The 19,946-nt window shown below is 47.2% G+C and overlaps 1 protein-coding gene across 4 annotated transcripts in view; it reads left to right on the plus strand.

Annotated features, from left to right (window-relative positions):
* The window catches only part of RMDN3 (regulator of microtubule dynamics 3), a 114,188-nt gene that overhangs the window by 42,513 nt on the left and 51,729 nt on the right, over window positions 1-19,946 (plus strand). For 2 of the 4 annotated variants that reach the window (XM_069208563.1, XM_069208564.1), the window contains exons 4-6: window positions 7,051-7,194; window positions 9,757-9,804; window positions 17,717-17,962. In XM_069208563.1, the coding sequence (XP_069064664.1) occupies window positions 7,051-7,194; window positions 9,757-9,804; window positions 17,717-17,962 (438 nt within the window). The remainder of the gene's footprint in view (window positions 1-7,050; window positions 7,195-9,756; window positions 9,805-17,716; window positions 17,963-19,946) is intronic. The other 2 variants (XM_069208565.1, XM_069208566.1) reach the window with 1 other exon arrangement.

Here is a 19,946-nt window from a genome sequence, read left to right on the forward strand (position 1 = left end):
GGACAAAGTGGTCCACTTTATCGAATGTGGTATAAGAGTCCAAAAGGATCACTTACTTTACCTCACTTATGTTCTGAATTGATCTCCAGTATACCATTGCCCATCAGCATTGCCATTTCTGTCTCTTTCCAGGATTAAAACCCAAACGTTACCGTTCACGGGAGTCGGACATCACCAAGAATTAGTAATTTTCCCCTCCATCTCTCTAAGGTTTCAACTATGGCAGGAATATGTGAAATTGGCTACCAGTTGAATACATTGTGAAGACAGAGTAGTGTTTTTTACATAGTGGAGACCAAACTCCTTCCAATTGCTAAAGAGCAGTGGTCACCCAAATAGCCTGAGTTAATGCTTTTAATAGACACTTCACCTGTTCTCTGTTGCTGGTATTTAAGTGGTCCAGCATGGCCAAGCCCCGACTTTGACTCCTTGATTCAGACACATCTCTTTGTGAATATGAACAGCTCATATCTCTGCTTAAATGCTGTGAATTCACTTGGCAGGAAAAACATAGCTAGCACCCCACAGAAAATGTGTGAGGTTTGCACAGTGTTGACTGAAAACTTGGATTTATGAAGTATTTAAAAATCTGAATAGCTGTGTAAGTGAATTAATTTGCGCTTCTGATATGCTTATGCCATGATAGTGTGCTTTGGCAAGGTTTAAGTGACAGTGTTTATGCCATCAATGAAACATCGTAAATGTGTCTTTCATTTTACTTCCTAATCAGATGGAACGGCTAAACTGATTGTTGCATGCTTTCCTATTTAAGGCACAATTTATTTGAACAAAATTCAGGTCTAAAGATAAGAACTTTTAAATCCTATAATTCAGGATTGGATAAGGGGAAGCTACCACCCCTATCTTCCTATTCTTTCACTCTACCTCTCACCCTCACCCACCTCTACAACCCCCCCTCCCCTATCTTCCCAACCTTACTCCTATCTCTCTCCCTAAACTCCTAAACTTCCTAAAACTCACCCCCCCACCACCCTTAAGCCCCCCTCCCCCAGCTCTTCTCCCCTCTACCTGTCCCCCCCCTCCCGTCCGCTTTCCCGCCGCCACCTCCTGCACGCCCCGCCCCCCAGCTCCCATTCGCCCCCAGCTGACCCCCCCCCCCACCCCCCTCCCTCTTATGGCGCCCGCTGCGCGACAGTGGTAGCGACCCTTGACCCAAGGGTAGGTCGCTCCCCCTGCCGCTGCAGCTCCTCCAGCTCCTCCAGCCCAGGTTCCTGAGACCGCCCAGCTACCTCGCAGTAAGTACCTCCCAGCCCCTCGCCCTGCCCCGCGCTACTCACCCTCTCTCCTGCTTCTTTTCCTCTTCTCTGTTCTTCCTCTTCGCTCTTCTTCTGTAGTCTTCTTCTGTACTCTTCTTTCCCTCCTGCTCCCCGTCTTCTCTCTTCATCTGTGTGCTTCTCACCCTCTCATCTACCGCGACCCGCGTGTGCCTCTTCTTCTATGTCCCACTTCTTGGCTCCTTCCTCTGCTACTCGTCGCCCCTCTTCTTCTTCACCTTCATCTGTATTCTTCTGTCTTCTGCGCTCCTCTTCTTCACCTTCATCTGTATTCTTCTGTGCTCCTCTTCTTCACCTTCATCTGTATTTTTCTGTCTTCTGCGCTCCTATTCTTCTTTATCTTCTTCTGTCTTCTGTTCTTCGTCCTCTGTACCTTCTTCTGTGGTCTTCTGTCTTCTGTTCTTCGTCTTCTGTACCTTCTTCTGTGGTCTTCTATCTTCTGTTCTTCTGTCTTCTGCTCTTCGTCTTCTGTTCTTCCCGTGCCTGCCCTCCTGCTCCTGTCTCGTCTCTCTCCCTCACTCGCCTCCCCCTCTGTTTCACCCCTATCGCTATCTGCCTCCCTCACTTCTCCTATCTACCTATTTCTCTATCTTTCCCCCCACTCGCCACCCCCTCTGCAACCACCCCTATCTTCCTATCCTTTCACTCTACATCTCACCCTCACCCACCTCTACAACCCCCCTCCCCTATCTTCCCAACCTTACTCCTATCTCTCTCCCTAAACTCCTAAACTTCCTAAAACTCACCCCCACCACCCTTAAACCCCCCTCCCCCAGCTCTTCTCCCCTCTACCTGTCCCCCCTCCCTTCCGCTTTCCCGCCGCCACCTCCTGCAAGCCCCCGCCCCCCAGCTCCCATTCACCCCCAGCTGACCCCTTTCCCCCCCCCCCTCCTCCCTCTTATGGCGGCCGCTGGCGCGCCAGAGGCAAGCCCGTCTGCGCCCGTCCCCGCCTGGCCCGCGCCCAGCCCCACGACCCCTGGTCCTCTGCACTCCCAAACCCCTCTGCTCCGCTACGACCCCACCACCCGCCACGCCCTCAACCCAGGACGCTCCAACACCTGCTTCCAAGCTAACCCTAAACGCACCCATGGACCTTTCGCCCGCCACTCCTGCAAACGTATCTTCCACCACGCAACTACCATGTCCACCAGCCCACGCGCCATCAACCACCTCAAATGCATCCTGGTCAACGCCCGATCCGTCCACAAGCACGCTGTTGAACTCTGGGACCTCCTGGACTCCACAGCACCGGACGTCGCCTTCATCACGGAGACCTGGATGAACGCCTCTTCGGCCCCAGACATCGCCATAGCCATCCCCGAAGGCTACAAGATTTCCAGGAAAGACCGCACCAACCAAGTAGGAGGAGGAATCGCCATCGTCTTCAAAGACTCCATCAGCGTCACCACCTCCTCCGAAGACACCCCCCTCGCTGCAGAACACCTGCATTTCCAGATTCGCACCGACCCCAGGACCACCCTCAGAGGATCCCTCATCTACCGTGCCCCCGGACCGCGCGCCCCTTTCAGCGACTCCATCACCGTCTTCGTCTCCCCGCACGCCCTCGCCTCGCTGGACTACATCCTCCTAGGCGACCTCAACTTCCATCTGGAACAGAACAACGACCCCAACACCACCGCCCTGCTCAACAACCCCGCCAACCTCGGCCTCAAGCAACTGGTGAACACCGCCACCCACATCGCCGGACACACGCTTGACCCCATCTTCTCCGCCAGCAAACACGTCTCCTTCAGCCACGCCTCCGCTCTACACTGGACCGACCACAGCGGTGTCCACTTCACATTCCGATGCGAGACCCGTCACCTCCGCACTCAACCCATCCCTCGTCGACAGTGGAACAAAATCCCCGAAGAACAGCTCTTCTCCACGCTCGCCGTCAACCAACCTACCCTCTCCAACGACGCAGCCCTCAGCCTCACGAACTGGATCACCAACTGCGCAGACAACCTTGTTCCCCTCAGACGCACGCATCAACAGGCCATCACCAAAAAACCTCTCTGGTTCTCTGACACCCTTAAGGAATCGAAGAAAACCTGTTGCGCCCTCGAGAAAGCCTGGCGCAAGGACCACACCGCTGACAACATGACCGCCCTCAAAAACGCAACCCGCGAACACCACCACCTGATCCGCGCAGCCAAAAGGAATTTCTTCACCGACAGACTGGACAAAAACAGCCCCAACAGCAGAGAACTCTTCAGCATTGTTAAAGAGTTCGCCAACGCCATCACGCCCTCACAACACCTGTGCAACTCCCTCGCCACCTTCTTCCATCGCAAGATCGCCGACCTCCACAACAGCTTCGGACACCAGACCCAACCAAGCATCACCGAACCCACACCCCCCGGCCATCACCCTCCACGCCTGGACCCACATCAACACTGAAGAAACCAAAACCACCATGAACTCTATCCACTCCGGCGCCCCCTTGGACCCCTGCCCTCACTTCATCTTCAATAAAGCCGACGACATCATCGCCCTGCACCTCCAGACCATCATCAACTCTTCATTTTCTTCTGCTACCTTCCCCGAAAGCTGGAAACACGCCGAAGTCAACGCCCTACTAAAGAAACCTACGGCTGACCCAAGCGACCTGAAAAACTTCTGCCCCATCTCGCTCCTCCCCTTCCCTGCCAAGGTAATAGAGAAGACCGTCAACAAACAGCTCACCAACTTCCTGGAAGACAACAACCTTCTCGACCCTTCACAATCCGGATTCCGAACCAACCACAGCACTGAAACCGCCCTCATCTCAGTCACAGACGACATCAGAACCCTGATGGACAACGGTGAAACAGTCGCCCTCATCCTCCTCGACCTCTCGGCTGCCTTCGACACCGTCTGTCACAGCACCCTAATAACCCGCCTCCTTCCTCTCCAACCGCTCTCAAAGAGCCTACCTCCCACCTTTTCGCTCAGACCCCACCGAGTTAATCTGCGGCGTCCCTCAAGGCTCCTCGCTCAGCCCGACACTCTTCAATGTCTACATGAGCGCCCTCGCCGACATCGTACGCAAGCACAACATCATCATCACCTCCTACGCCGACGACACTCAACTTATACTTTCCCTCACCAAGGACCCCGCCAGCGCTAAGACCAACCTACAAGATGGCATGAAGGACTTCGCAGATTGGATGAGGCTCAGCCGTCTAAAACTGAACTCTGAAAAAACGGAAGCCCTCATCCTCGGCAACACCCCGACCGCATGGGACGACTCCTGGTGGCCCACGGCCCTTGGCACCGCACCGACCCCCTCAGACCACGCCCGCAACCTCGGCTTCATCTTGGACCCTCTTCTCACCATGACCAAACAAGTCAACGCCGTGTCCTCCTCCTGCTTCCTCACCCTCCACATGCTCCGCAAGATCTTCCGCTGAATCCCCACCGACACCAGAAAAACCGTGACCCACGCCCTAGTCACCAGCCGCCTGGACTACGGCAACACCCTCTATGCTAGGACCACTGCTAAACTCCAAAAACGTCTGCAACGTATTCAAAACACCTCCGCCCGCCTCATCCTCGACGTACCCCGCAACAGCCACATCTCCGTACACCTGAGACACCTGCACTGGCTCCCAGTCAGCAAAAGGATCACCTTCCGACTTCTCACCCACGCACACAAAGCCCTCCACGACAAGGGACCTGAATACCTCAACCGTCGCCTCAGCTTCTACGCCCCCACCCGTCTCCTCCGTTCCACCGGCCTCGCGCTCGCTGCAGTCCCTCGCATCCGCCGCTCCACGGCGGGTGGGAGGTCCTTCTCCTACCTGGCAGCCAAGACCTGGAACTCCCTCCCCACCCGCCTCAGGACCACTCCGCATTCCGGAGACTCCTCAAGACCTGGCTTTTCGAGCAGCAGTAACCCCCTTCCCCCTAGCGCCTTGAGACCCGCACGGGTGAGTAGCGCGCTTTATAAATGTTAATTATTTGATTTGATTTAACATCATCTAGAGTTTAGCTTGCCTTGTGTGGCCCACTTGGTAACAACTATTTCGTTTGCAAGAATTCCCAAAATTTAAGATGTCTGATGCTCTGAAGTTTAAATGGCATCATCCACATGCTACTTAAGATAATCCAATACATTAGTTTGTGTGTGACAGGGAGCCCTGCAGATTTAACCAGTTAAAATGTTAAGTACTTCTAATGCCACACTCGAGGCAGATGGTAAACCACTAGGAAAGAGCAAGCAGAAAAAAGTTACACTTGGTAATTGCGAGCTAAGATATTTGTGCACAGGCCATCCAAGCTCTAGTATTCTATTTACCAGTAATACGGTTATTAAAAAATCACATTAACCCTGCTTACACAGCTGAACTCCCTACAACGGATCTGGATGTTATGGCTCTCATCAATGGCGTTGGTGAGTTTGAGACAGGAGTTTTACAGCAGCCATGTTTTTGTTAAAAAACAGAATGTCACAGGTGTGATGTTTTACACAGTTAGTGCTTCTAACCTGTGCTTAACTAGTGAGCTACAATTAAACAAGGCATATCGAGTGCATTTTATAGTGCTTTCAGACATTACAGTTGTTTTACAGTTCAGTATGGCTGAGGTAGCCCTGGTGCATGCTGACTTAAATTATTCAAACAGTTGCAGGAAGCGAGGCTGAATCTCAGGGCAACCAAGTGTATCTAAAAGAGTACTCCTGTCGTACTCTATCTACTCTTACGTGCCTTTGTGAATAGAGTTGGTGACTATTTGCACTTATATAGGGAGCTGGACGTTTCAGGGCCAATTAATAAAGGCATGTATGAGTAGGTATAAGTGTGCTCCTGTGGTACCCCTTTCCATACTCCTAAATGTATTTGTAAATCAGCCCCATAATCTATAGATCTATTCAATATAGAAATTAAGACTTAGTGGATGTGGTTAGTTACACAGAACAAAGGGCACTCACTCATACAAGTCCATCAACTTCCAGAGCAGGACATTTGGCTAACAAGAGATGAAGTATAGGAAGAGGAGTTAGAAGGGCCAAGGACTTAACCTCGTGGGGTGCCAACCGGTACTAGAACTGGTGAGAAGAACGGTGAGCACCAAGAGAAAGAAAAGGTTTGTTCACAAAGGCAGGAGGATAGCCATTCAGGTACTTCAACATTGATGTCACGGGTGAGCAGGTTAAATCAGAGTGAAGTGGTTGGCAGTGCTCAATGTGATGAAAGGTCATGGAGTATAAAGACATACACAAGGTTGTTATGGTGGGCAAAAGTAATAAAGTTAGCAACATCAAGAGGGCAGTTCCAGATGAGTTCTTGAAACTGGAAGAGAAGACTGTGCTGGTAAAACAATTATCATTTACAGTGTGAGCCATACTGGAAGATCTTGCTCACTATTGACTCTTCCCTCCATAACTCTGTATCACTAAAGGTATGCCTACACCTAGAAAGAAATTGCAAAAAAATAGGACTCAAATATAATGAGCATGCATCACTTCAAAGAGCATTTACCCCTTCATGTGGGTTACATTTTTAGGTTGGAAGTTGACTCTGCTACCCATCAAACACTGTCACAGCTTCCAATTTAGTGATTATCTGCTGTTGCTGCTATTGGTGTGCTTTTCATTAAAAGATCCATGGTAAAATGTCACATAAGACCTGCATTCTCTAAATAAGTTGGACTTAGATTTCAGGGATGGAGAGACATATGAGATAACGTTTTATGGAGGGAAATCTTGCAAGCTATATTGGTTCTTAAGTGATTTTTTTGTTGTTGTTTTTTTTTAACTACCTTCCTTCAGGTCCCACATTACAGAAAGCCAGAAAGCGTCTCGTCGGCGAAGATTCGTGTTCCATAGAGAACGAAGTGATTCTACAGGGTCTAGCTCTGTCTACTTTACTGCAACCTCAGGAACAGCACAGACAGATAGAGAAAGTGAAGGAGGGTAAGAAGTATTTGAGTGATGCAACTTTCTGATTGGACTGTAGGTAACTAGGGTTGTCGTGTTGTAGTTTGGTCTATTGGGCCTTTTTATTAACTTGGGGAAAACTTGACTGATTGCCTTAATTCTTTGGGTGCTTAATTTTTTATGTTTAAGAAGTACATTTGCTTCCTTTGTTTTACACCTGTCTTCGCTATGGTAACATTTGTGTGCAAGGTGCATGCATGGAGGTGTCAAAGAGCGCTGTATAGATAATGTTGGTGGCAGCAGTTATGGACTGGAGCGTTTGCCCATTTGATGATAGTCATTAAGATTTAGAAATTTAGAAATTCATCAATTAAATCATTATAATTCATCCAGTTTGTTGACTGACGAAAATAAACTTCACAGATTGAGCTGAGGTGGTATGGTGGGCAAAGGAACAATGGGTTGGAATGCTCATCCGAGTGATTGCCTGCGGATAGACCTACGGCAAGCATTCATCCCATCACTTTTTGTGTGGTTGATATTTAAACGGAGTACCTGGACATTGCTTCTGTTGGACTCATGTAAGAGTTGCACAAGGCACTTTTTGTGCTGTGTGTAGTGTAAACTGTTGTAGGGCATTTCCCACAATTAGGGAAAGAATAAGCACAGCTCAGAATACCTTCATTAAATTTGGTCCCCATAGTTTGGAAGGGTTATTTTGTGGAGAGGTTGGAACCATAAATTCCAAGGTTCATTTTTCCTTGCAGGTGATATTAATAAAAGTTTAACTTGATGATCCATACGCTGTATGATGAACAGGCTCTACTTTGGTGTGCAGGCTTAGGAAAAGTCCATGCACCTCAAAGTGTACTCTCTGTAGTATATAGGAGGAAAACGAGCAGCGGCTGCATTGCCATGTTACTGAGCTGCCCTGACTACATCTCTTACTGAAGCTCCTAGATTTTCCTGAGTAAATGTATGCACTGCAGGCATCGCCATTTCAGCAAAATCTGTGCGTGGACCACTTCTCGACATGCGTGTGTGGCGGCAAAGATGTTTATTATACGGCCCTTGACCCTTCTGTATGAGAGGGTGTTGCTCCTATAAGCAGGCTTTCACTGTCGCACTGGAAGACGTTGGGTACAGTGCTTTGTGGGAGGATTTTTATTCTGGAGGTGTACTTTTGCCCAGCCATCTTTGTTACCAAAGCCCTCATACCTCCGCTATCAAAAAGCAAAGCTTTATCCCACTCTAAGTGAAGGAGTATGACCTCATTCACTGGACAAAATACACTGCTAATAGTTCAGCTGAAACCTTGGTGGCCACTATACAGCAGTGTGCAAGGAACAGCGACCTGAGGCCATATAAAGTCAGCCATGTTGCCAATATTTGTGAGAAAGTAGGTCCAGGGATTCCAAGGGGTAAGGAACCTTTTGGATTGTCATAAGAGCATATTAAGTGGCTTTCCATTGCCTAAGTGGATGGTAGTGAAATGATCCTTCACAGAAGAGTGCCTAAAGGTACAGGCAATGCTCATACTGCTTAGACACTGATAGACAGTGAAAGTGCATCAAAATCCAGTGCTTTCTGGTAGAGATTGAAAAGTAGCCATTCCCTTCATTGATGTTTTATCAGTTAGAATCGTTTTTAACAAAAAATCGGAAATCCTATTTGTATTATTACTAAAAAAAAAAAAAAAAAAAAAAATTGGCCAGTGGGACAAATTTGATAAAGAGGCCCATTGAAACATTTCAGCTTGCACCGTAGTGCTAAAAAAAACTTACTAGAAGCTTTGGATAAAACAATATTCCCAGCTGGAAGTCCCAGAGTCCTTTAATGATCCCTGTAATATTTCTGTTCATATTGTAGCCAGCCAATCAGAGTGCTCTGTCAATATATCTACACATTTTGAACCTTAATTTCTCCAAGGCTACTGAATGGATTTGCACTGAATCACAAATTAGTTTTCTGCCAAATTTGGTGTAATTCCGTACTATGGAATGTGTAACCTAACTATACCCAACTATAAAGGACGTTATAGTTACTTGAAAAGGTCAGTGAAAACGTAACTTTTGAAACTAACAAAACTGCTGAAAAACACCAGTCTGCTATCTAAAGTAGCTGTAACTCATGCGCAAGTAACTGTAACCCGCGCCCTGCCATGCGTAGTGTTGTCATCAAGTATGCCATTTTACATGTGGCAGTGATGTTATCAGTAATATCATGGGTGATGTAATGTGTGAGGTAAATATCGGTGTGTGGCGAAGGAGTTAGTTATAGTTCCCACAAGTTAAACCGAAGATCATAAGCAGTGTATGGCATGGTTGTAAGTTATAGATGGGGCAATTTAACTGTTAAATTTATGCATGTTACTTCAAAACCCTATCTTATGTTATTACAAGGCCTCACTGTGCCATTTTAGCCTATAGTTTTCTAAGTGATATTTTTATTATTTTTATTTTATTTTTTACATAAAGTAAGATTTATTTTTTAACCATATCCCAACTAAAACGTCATTATAACCTTTTATTTTTAATGTATTTATTGGTTTTCAAGTGAAAACAAAATAACAAAATACATTTCATCCCCTTTCCTCAGGCCCTCTGAGTGGACACTTGTCATCTCCATAAACTTCACATCAACCAGGTATCAACTGTTAGCATTATCCTTGCTACCATACACCACCTCCAGCATAAGCGTTCAGGGTGTACTTACGTGTGCCTTTCACGTTTTATTCAGTGTCTGCGTCATTGTTTGCTGCATTGCCTTCATTTCCCCATTGAGTTCTAGTTCAGTTGCCACTAGATCCCATTCTTGTGTGCCTCTCTGATTGTCCGATCAGCTTTGAAGTTCCTTACAAACCCTGCATTCTGCAGTGATACATTTCAACAATTCTTTCTCCTGTTGTCTCATGGTAGGAGTTACATTTTGTTTCCATTTTACAGCAGTACATTTATTAACAAACATTAGTCCCAATTCTGTTAACTTGACATACAGTTTTGTTCTTTTATTCCTAGCCAGCATTCCTAGCACACAGGTCTGTATATCGCAGCTTAGGATCATAGTTGTCAGTGCGCCTAGCTTTGTACTTGTCTTACCAGAAATGCTGTATGGCTGCACATTCCCACCACTTGTGTATACATATGCCAAGTGTTGCCTTACGTTTAGGACAGGTACCTGTGTAATCTGTTTTCATTTTGTGTAGCATTGTTGGGGTAATGTATGTTCTATGTATACTCTTCTAGTGTAAGAGCTTCAGTCATGCGTCGAGAGCAACAGTCTTAAAGTTTTTTAAAAATTGTTTGCCACTGTGTCCCTTCCAGTTCCTCCCCTAGATCCCCGAAGCACTGGTCTTTAAGACAATCTATTCTCCTCTCCTACGGTGGGATTAATTCTCTGTAATTGATGGATATGAACTTGCCTTCCTCTACTGGTGACAGCAACATCTGGTTTACCTTGTGGACATCCTATTCTTATGGGAAATTTGGTCATATCTTCTGTACAAGGCTGCCAGACCTGCTACATCAGGAATGTCTTGTATGATGCTCCTCATTATGTTTTTAACGTTCTGGACTTTCCCCCGGTTGTCCTTTCTCATACACTTGGGTAGAAATGGGCATGATATTGTTCTGCATAGTGCTAATTGTGGAAGATACCTACACTTGTGCCTCTCCAGGTTTGTCACTATGCCCCATACTGTTATCAGTGTTTGGGGATGTATCAGTGTGTGCTTTAGTGTTTTCTTTGATGCCAAGGAAACAGCCAGTAATACACTGGGTGCAATCAATGCACACTAGGTCTTGCGACCCTTCATCTAACCAGGCAGCTACTTAATGGAGCCTCACTGCTTGGTAGTATTTTCTAACGTTCGGGCCATCATCCCACCACTTTGCTTTGGCAGTTTAAGCATTTCTAGTGCAATACTGGGTTTGCTGAATCCCTAGTACAGTAGTCTCAATAAGTCATCTAATCTGCAAAAACACCTCTCTGTGATCAACATGGGCATGTGTGCGAAATACCTAAAGCACTCTAGGGAGGACTGCCATCTTGCTTCAGTCTATTCTTTCCATTGGTGACATCAGCAATAATAACTATGTGTTTACTTTGGCCTCAAGCCTGTGCAGCATTTCTTCCACATTATGTTCGTATATCTGCTCCTGGTTCTTGCTGAGCATAATTCCCTGGTATCTGAAAGATGTAGTAACCAATTGCAAAGGCATAGTGGATATGTTCACACCTTTAGTCCTGTTATTTGGATACAGGATAGATTTGGACATGTTTAACCTAAAACCAGATAGGAGCCTCCCCTCTGTACTTTCAGTGTTGGTTAGTGTCTCCAAGGGATTGCACGTCATTAGTAAGCTATTGTCATCAGAGTGTGGAATCATGGTTCAAGGATAAACTTCCCCATGTGTCTCTGCCACACCAGTTGGGCCAAAGGTTTGATCATTGGTGGGGAGATCGGTGGTCATAGAGGGCACCCATGTCTTGTTTTCCTTCGACTATGCCAACTACTTGACAGTCTACTGCCTGTCTTCGCCCACAACATGCTCTCCTTGTAAAAGAGGAAGATCCACTTCAAAAACTACTTTCCCAGACCATATCTGCAGACCGCCTGCTTAAAGTAGACCCAGTTGACCGCAAATGCTTTTTGAGCATCTAAGCTTGCCAGTGCACATTTTCCTAAGGTGTGAGTGACATGTTCCATGGCCAGATGTGCCTTTCGTATGTTAGTCATGGTTGTTTGCCCACTGACAAATCATGTCTGTTTAGTGTATCTAAGTCTCTGCAGGTTTCGCTATTCTCCCCACTGAGATTTTCCCCAATATTTTTGCATCCAAATATATCATTGAATGTGGTCTGTAAGACTCATTCCAGTGGATCTTTCTCTGCTTTTTGGAAGACTACTAAATGTGCTTCTCGCATCATGGCAAGGAGTTTTCCCATTGCCGTGGCTTCATTATACATGTTTAACAGTGGGCCAGTCAGGAGGTCTGCATACTCATGGTAAATCTCTGCAAGCTGCCTACACCCGCTCCCTTCCCCTCCCCCCAGCTGTTTGTCATATAATGATGCATCACATTTTTCAAATCTGTGGATAATTAACTCCTGATCAGTAACCATCTTGTGCAATCACTCCACTACCTTTCTCCCAATTTATCAACCATGTCAATAGTCTACTGTTCTTGTCTCCTTGCTCTATTGAGTTCACAGTATGTTTTGTAATCCTGTTTATCTAATCACTTCCAGGCTTCTTCCATTTCATTTAGAACATAATTTTGCTCTACCCAGTCTGCTGACCCCAGTGCTGTTTGTCTGTCCAAGAGTGGTATACGTTCCTTGTGAGTTTCTATAGTGCAAAGCAGTAATTTCCTGATTCCATATGTTAAAACAATACAGTTCCTCCATTTGATGGCCTTCAATTCCTCCCATAGTATTTCTGATGAGGACACTGAATCTGCATTTACCTGGATATATTTTTGTATGGCACTCCCGATTTCATGCCTGTATAGAGGGGGAAATCTTGTAATACCACCACCAGGAACTACCAGTGTGGTCATGGCTAGGTGAACGTCCAACTAGTAAACTCCATCAGCACTGTGTGGTCTGCAGGGTACAGTCAAAGTATTCAACCGTTCCAACATCTGTTATACGTTCCTGGTGCACTAATGTGATGTTAACGTGTGAAAATGTATTGTGTGGAGAGTAGTAGAAGGAATAGCCTCCTTTTCTTCCCGTGTTTTGTGTGCCAGACCTTTGTCAGACAGAGCATCTCCATTGATTCCTGCAACGCTTTGTAAGACTTGCCAGCTGCCGCAGGCACATCCACATTGTGTCCAGGTATTTACCTAATTTGCCGTTAAAATCACCCATCCATAGTATTCCGGGGTTAGCATACGGGGGTCAGTAATGTCATATCTTCTTGCATAAAAGTGGGAGTGTCAGTGTTAGGGGCATTTATATTCAGTAAGACCATCGATACCCCATGCAGTCCTTTGTTTGCTTCTGCATTGCATGTCATGTCAGTCTTGTGCCATTTGTACGATGTACAGCAATATGTCCCCCCCCACCCACCGGTCTTTAAATCACAAACTCCCTATGTATGCACTGAGCTACAATTACAAAAAATACATTATGCATGTGGGCCCACATATTCAATGACTCGAGCGCCACTTCAGGTTTCTCAAAAAAGTATTTTGCCCTGCACATCTACTTGCAGGTCAGATGGTAGAAGCAGAGCATATTGCAAGTTCCATGTCCCTACATTTTCGCTTCACTTCCTTGAATGTGTGCCCGTTTTTCTGGGTCGCAAAGCCATTGTACAGGTAGGAGCTCCAGCTGCCCTTGTAATAGACTGTCCTTTGCTTACGCGCCTCCCTCTGTATGTGCACCTTGCTTAATACCGCAGTATTCTGGCCATATTCATTCTGGTGACGTGCCCGTGTGGCCTCTTGTCAGGGGTTCTTTATGCTCGGTCCATTTAAATAGCCCTCTGTCCTTTCAGGGCGGGTATGAGGTGGGGCAGTAACATTTCAATGAATGCCTCCATTGGTTGAGATTATGTTGCCTCCGGTATGCCTAAGATGCAGACATTGTTCCTCCTTGACTTGTCCTCCAGGTCCGTGATCTTTAGTTTCAGTTCCACTTCTCGTATAAAGCCGGCGTAGCCCTCCATAGGATCCTCTGGTGTGCTCATCCCGAATTTGACTTTGGTTATCCTCTCTGGGTCCCTGAGCCCAGCCCAATACCCCCCTCACCCCACCCATTCCCCCTCCTGGAATTAACACTAATGGCCTTATTGCCTTTCACTGTTGGTTGTTTCAAGTCTGCTGTGGGAGGAGGGGGAGACTTCTCCCGTTCCCCCTCATTTTGCTCCCTTGTATTCTGCTTTGCACCATTTTCATTAACCCTTCTTCAATTTCATTTTTATTATGGTTGTGCTGCTGCACTGCACCCCTGTGTTGTTGCGACATTTGGACCCTGCCTTTCCAAAAACAGTTCCTCCGCAATGGGATCCTGCCCCCACCTCATGGGGGCCATCAAAGCATTTGTTGACCTCCCAGCTAAGCCTTGTGTTTAAGTGACACTACCTCTGCCACTCATGTGGTTTCAGTGGAGCATGTGCTAACTGCCTTGCACCTGGCCTGTGGTTGAGGCCTAGTTTAATCTCTTGTGGTGCCCTCATGGGTGACAGTAGCAAAGGTCCAGTGGGTACTTGCAGCCTAGAGGGGCCCCGTGTTTCACCCTGGCAGGGTCACTATCACACGACGGGCCCCAAACAGGTTTTTCTGTCCCATTGGGCTCGGGTTTCTCCACAGCGGGTGCTGCCCCCACCTCCTGGGGGCCCGTTTGGGCACGTTCCTGCCTCTAGGTCCAGCCTCACTTCTGAGGTCCCCAGTAACACCATTTCTGCCTTTCATGCAGTTTCAGTGGAGCGTTTGCTAGCTACCTTGCACTTAGCCAACAGTTGGGGCCCAAACCGGTCTTTCTTTCCCACCGGGTCCAAGGTCCAGCCACTCTGGGACCATATCGCGCCTCATTCTGCGCTGGCGGGAGAAACACACATCCTCCTAGTGGCACACATTATCCCCGACCAGCTGCTGTACCGGGGCACTGAAAATCAAGTGGCAGCCAAGGTGCGGGTACAGGAAGGAAGGCTGTTCTGGCTTCAGTGTCGGTAGTGGCGCAGAGATGTGTCCGTTCAGTTGACCATCTTGGTTCCCCTCTTCCTTCACGCTCAACGTCCCCACCCCCACCCCAATTCAGTGAATTTTCTAGGATTTGTTTTTATTTTTTTACATAAAGTGTGTGTTTTTTTCTACCCATACCTAACTTGTCATTTCACTCTGGGTTTTTTTCCTCGTGAATTTCTCTTTTTTTTATTTTTTTTTTTATATTCACCCAACTCCCTTACTGAGTACAGGGGATTGGGCGAAGGGCAGGCCCAGCGTCCAGCCCCTCTCTGAGCGAGGCCCTGCGTACGACCCCCCCTTGCGGACAGCAAATGTCCTGTTACTGCCCAGGCTCTTCCCCCTTGCCTCCCTTCCAAATCCCTGGTCACACAACACCCCATGGACACCCAGCCCACATTTTCTCCGTTTTTATTTCTCTTCCTTGATACAACTGTACTCCAGCGGTATCATAGCATAAATGGGACTCCAAGTTACAGCGGGACTGCAAGTTTTTATTTTTAATGCTTGTACTGTCCCATAGGACCTCACAGAGGGTGGCCAGTTTAGTCCTGTGGGCCCTCACAGATAGCCTTACAGCATATTTTAAAAATGTTTTTAATTTTAACTTTGCCCAGTTGAGACGTCCCTATAGAACCTCTCCACAAGGACCAAGAAACCCCTACTCTGCCCCCTTACGAAGACTTTAGAAAAAATAAAAAAAGAAAAAAACAACTCTGGACAAAGTGACACAGTCACAGTCCTAAAATGGCTGCAACAACATTTCTGATGTTGCGACCACCTAATCAGATTGCTTGGTGCAGCGGAACCAGTTCTGCAGTACTGAAATGGATGAAAGAAAGCTCTCTTGCCCAATCACATCGGACTTGTTTTTACTTTGCAGCACCTCTGGACCAACAGTCCAGGTATCACTGTATTTTATTTTGAAGCTTAATTTCTCTAAACCCGATGAAAAAATGTATACCAAATCACAAAAAGCATGTTTCAGAGAACAACTCTAGCTTTCTTCCAAATTTGGTGTAATTCTGTTCAGGTGGTTTTTTTTTTTCGGTATTGCTTCCTAAAATTTCTATGGGAATTTGCAGTTGTCTTTGTATGGCCTCCTGGGAGGTTGCACAGTCCCAAAAGCTCCCTACACAAAACAGGGCTGTAGAACCCAATCAAGTCAAGTCTCTGTTTTAGGACACTTGACAGAGCTCTGTGAATGTCTGATTGTCCCTGCCACAAGAATTATACCCAGGATTTACTGCCACCGGAATTATACCTGGGTTGAATGTGATCAAGCAGATTGCAACTTGGTGGTCAAAGTGGCAGTTCTTGGCAACAGTCACAGTTCACATGACTGCTCAAGGCCCCTGGGGTGGGTGACTATGTCCATGGCGAGAGAGTGCACCTCAGTCTGTCTGGCCTATTTTGAGAAGCCCTCTCTTTTGTTTCCCCATTTATTAAAAGGTAGTCCTAGGGATTACTGATGGACACAGCCAGATAGGGCACTATCATTGGGAGGGCAAGGGTCAGTAATGGCTCGCCACTGCACCAGGCAATTCTGTTCTAACATCTCACTCTGTGCTTTGCACTCATTTACAGTCCTTCCTGCACAGCTCCTTATTTTTCAGGCAACTGGGCTGTTAATCTGTCTTCTGGTTTGCTCCTCACTGTAGGGATACCCCTTTACCCTCAGGGCTAGTTCTTTTGTTTAACCTCCACACCCCACCCCACCCCAAGATCTGTCGCTGACAAGGCAATTGGCTGCCAAAGGCACTAGTCCTGAAACTCAAATCTTCCCCGGCACATGAGCGTGCCACCTGCACAGTGGTCATTGCAATAATCTAGATCATTTAGGGACTCCACCCCATTTGTATTCCTCACTAATAGACTAAAATGCTTATTCCCAAGGTCTGGTACATTGTGAGTTGTTTGGTTTCTGGAGAGTTGGTTTCTGTTCATTCTAGCAGCTCGGCTATTTATTTTTTTTGTTCAGATTTGTCAGGAAATGGGTTGGCGCAGGGTTTTCTTTTGTGACATTGTTACATATGTGGTTGGGTCTTCCCACCTAGATAGTCCACAGAAGTCTTCACAGTACACCTCTAGGGGAGATGGGGTCAAGGTCTTTCTCTCCACTTTAAAATAAGTGCATCTCCCTCATTTCCTTCTGAAGATCTTGGTCCGTCTTAGAACATCCCATCCTCAATTCCTCTCCTGACTGGGTCTCTCCATTCTCGATTTTATGAACTATTCAGATCAATTTTGGGTCTCTCTGCAGCCAAACACCAGGGACACTCCATGTCCATATTCCTTCTAAACATACATCCCTCATCCATATCCGATGTAGATGGAGCGAAGGACAGAGCTGAAGGAAACTGACAGACATTTAAAATAGGAAATGCAAGTAAACTGCTCTCTGTCTTAAAGTAATTGGTGAACGGTCTGCTATGTCACCTTGAATCAAATGTTGTATCATTGCCAGTTTTAATCAGCCCATTTAATCATTTGCTGAAAAAAGGTGAGTATTTGATCTGCCACTCCATACCATAAAGGCATGCTGTGGATCTCAGTCAGTTTTCTAATTTACAAGCCCTCAGCATGCACGCATCATTGTCATGCAGTCTGAGGCAAAAAAAATAAAAATACACCAAAACTTACTTTTATGGGGACTCTGGGTAGAAGCGCATGCTGCACCAAACTGTACTGGAAAAATTCCTGTCTCAGTACAGATTAAATAACATCTTTCCGTCTTCTGTTTTCTTTTGGTATGTTTCCATATTCTTTAGTGGCTTTTGAGTTTCTGGCATCAGGATCATCTGCATGTGGTATTGCTTTTTAATTGTGTTAATTCATCACAACACCCACATTTTTTCTTCTTAAAGATACACCACAGCAAATCCTGAATCTGATTATGATCGCGAAAGTGGCAGAGAAAGTGATGAGGATGACGAAAGCTGTGAAACAGTTAAAACTGTACGCAGGGATTCCATGGACCTTATGAACGAGGAAGAAGCAACCCTGACCTTTGACTCGCTAGAGGAGGAGGAACTCCTGCAGCACATTGTTAGAGAAAAGTGTGAAGATGAAGCTAAAGACGGGTCTGAAGGAAGCAAGCAACACCTCAACCAGTAAGAAATGCAATCAAACGTGTAACTTTACTGATCCCCTAGAACTGCTTTTGAATGGCTTATGTTAATAACTATTTGAGTACCAAGGCTGGAAAATGTACCCGCAGCTTTTTTTTTTCTTTCGTCTAAGTATATTAATATAGACATGCACATACAGACTCCCACATGACCTTTGCCTTACACTCACATTATCTGCTTTGCACCTCGATGTGCCTTTGCTTTTACTTACCTTGGAGGAAGGAGCATGAAGCCACAATGATAGTCCGAAATCTGATAGGAAACTGCAGCTAGAAGTCTCTTACTTTTAGAATTTCCTAGTGTCCCCTTGGAATCCGTAACTTTTGCAGAGCAATACCCTTGCATGCGCCGTCGGGTGGTAGTTCGGATCCGCTTGGTGTCATTGGAAATATCTGTGACATCACGGTCGCCTAGAAAGGCACCACCCAGGCGCACGTACGCAATTTTTTTCCCTTCCTCACCGGTTAAATCACAGAACCGGAACAGAGCTTCCCTCTGTGTTTTTTGACAGGCCTTTTTCAACCTTTTTTTGAGACTTTTTCCTGTCTGTGTAGGATGGCTTCAAGGAAGCCTGGGTTCAAGTGTGTGGTGCCTGCCACTGCGCCATGTCGGTGACAGACCCCCACCAGATAAGTCTCTGGTGCTTAGACTGAGACCACGACTTGAAGTCGTGTTCGGACTGCTGGGCCATGGCTCTGAAAGCTTTGAGGGAACAGTCCCTGAAGCTAACAGCAGCCTGGCAGTTGACGTCAGCAGGCACAACTCCTCGGAGGTCACAGTCCCAGGAGAGAAGGAGGTCGTGGGACCGCTCCAGGAGCCCCAAAGCAACTTTCTCACTTGACGTCCTCCGGGTACTCGGGGAAGAAGCACAAAAAGACGTCTAAGCGGATTTCGACTTCACCTCACCCATCAGCCAATGAGGTGAGTCAGAAACATCAATGTTCCAGGCATGGTTCTGCAGAACCGTTGCCAGGGCCGACTCTGCACCTTCCTCCTTTTCCAGAAGCCTGAGACCCCCCTCTCAACTTGAGGAGTTTTACGAGACCATGCGTCTCATATTTGAGCGGTCTGGCCCTGCCGGAGCACCTCTTGGTCCTGTGGGGTCAGCAGAGGCCCCGTCGGGTTCCAGGCTGGCGGCTTCGGCCTCGGCGGTGATGGGGTCTCTTGGATCTGATATTGGATCTGGAATGACACCAGGTCCACACAGTCGACCTCTTCTTGGCTCACTCCGGACGTCTATGCTTCTGTCGCCCACAGGTGGCGTGAGCCGCAATCTTATTACCCATGATCCGGAGCCAGAACAGCGTCGCATAACGCCTATTCCAGCGCCGACGGCACCCACAGGTGCTAGATCATTGCCTGAGCATTTGTTATGAAAAGCCAGACACTGGTGAGGAATGGAAGGGGATTCTGGACCCTCTAGAGTCCCAGTTAGAACCTAGGAACCTAGAAGCTAGGAGAGGCCAGTGGACTAGACACCTCTGCTGGTATGCTCTCATCTCCTACTGTGGCTATGGAGGAGGGTGCATTGTATGCAAAGGTGGTGCGTAGGGCAGCGGAGGTCCTGGACCTAGAACTGCCTACGGTGCCGGTCAGGACTAACCTGACAAAGGTGCTTCAGCTGGGGGTTTCCACATTGGAACCGATGTTGCCTTTTAATGACTCCCTCACTGATGTCCTGCTGGGGATGTGGTCCAAACCCAGCACAGGGGTGCCTATAAAAAGCACAATAGGCCATCGCCTGGCTCCGGGTGACCCTATCTTCCTCACGTAACATCCCACCCCGGAGAGCTTTGAGCCCCCAACTCCCTTCCCATGGCGCCTTCCCTTATTTCTCCCCCCCCCCCCCTCCGTATAGGGAATCCAAGAGGCTGGATCAATTGGGAAAGAAGATATTTTCTTCCTCCAGCCTGTCATTGAGGTTGGTTAACACCTCATACCTACTGGGCCATTCTTCCCATACTTT

The sequence above is a fragment of the Pleurodeles waltl genome, chromosome 9 (genome assembly GCF_031143425.1).
Source record: "Pleurodeles waltl isolate 20211129_DDA chromosome 9, aPleWal1.hap1.20221129, whole genome shotgun sequence".
Lineage (NCBI taxonomy): Eukaryota > Metazoa > Chordata > Amphibia > Caudata > Salamandridae > Pleurodeles > Pleurodeles waltl.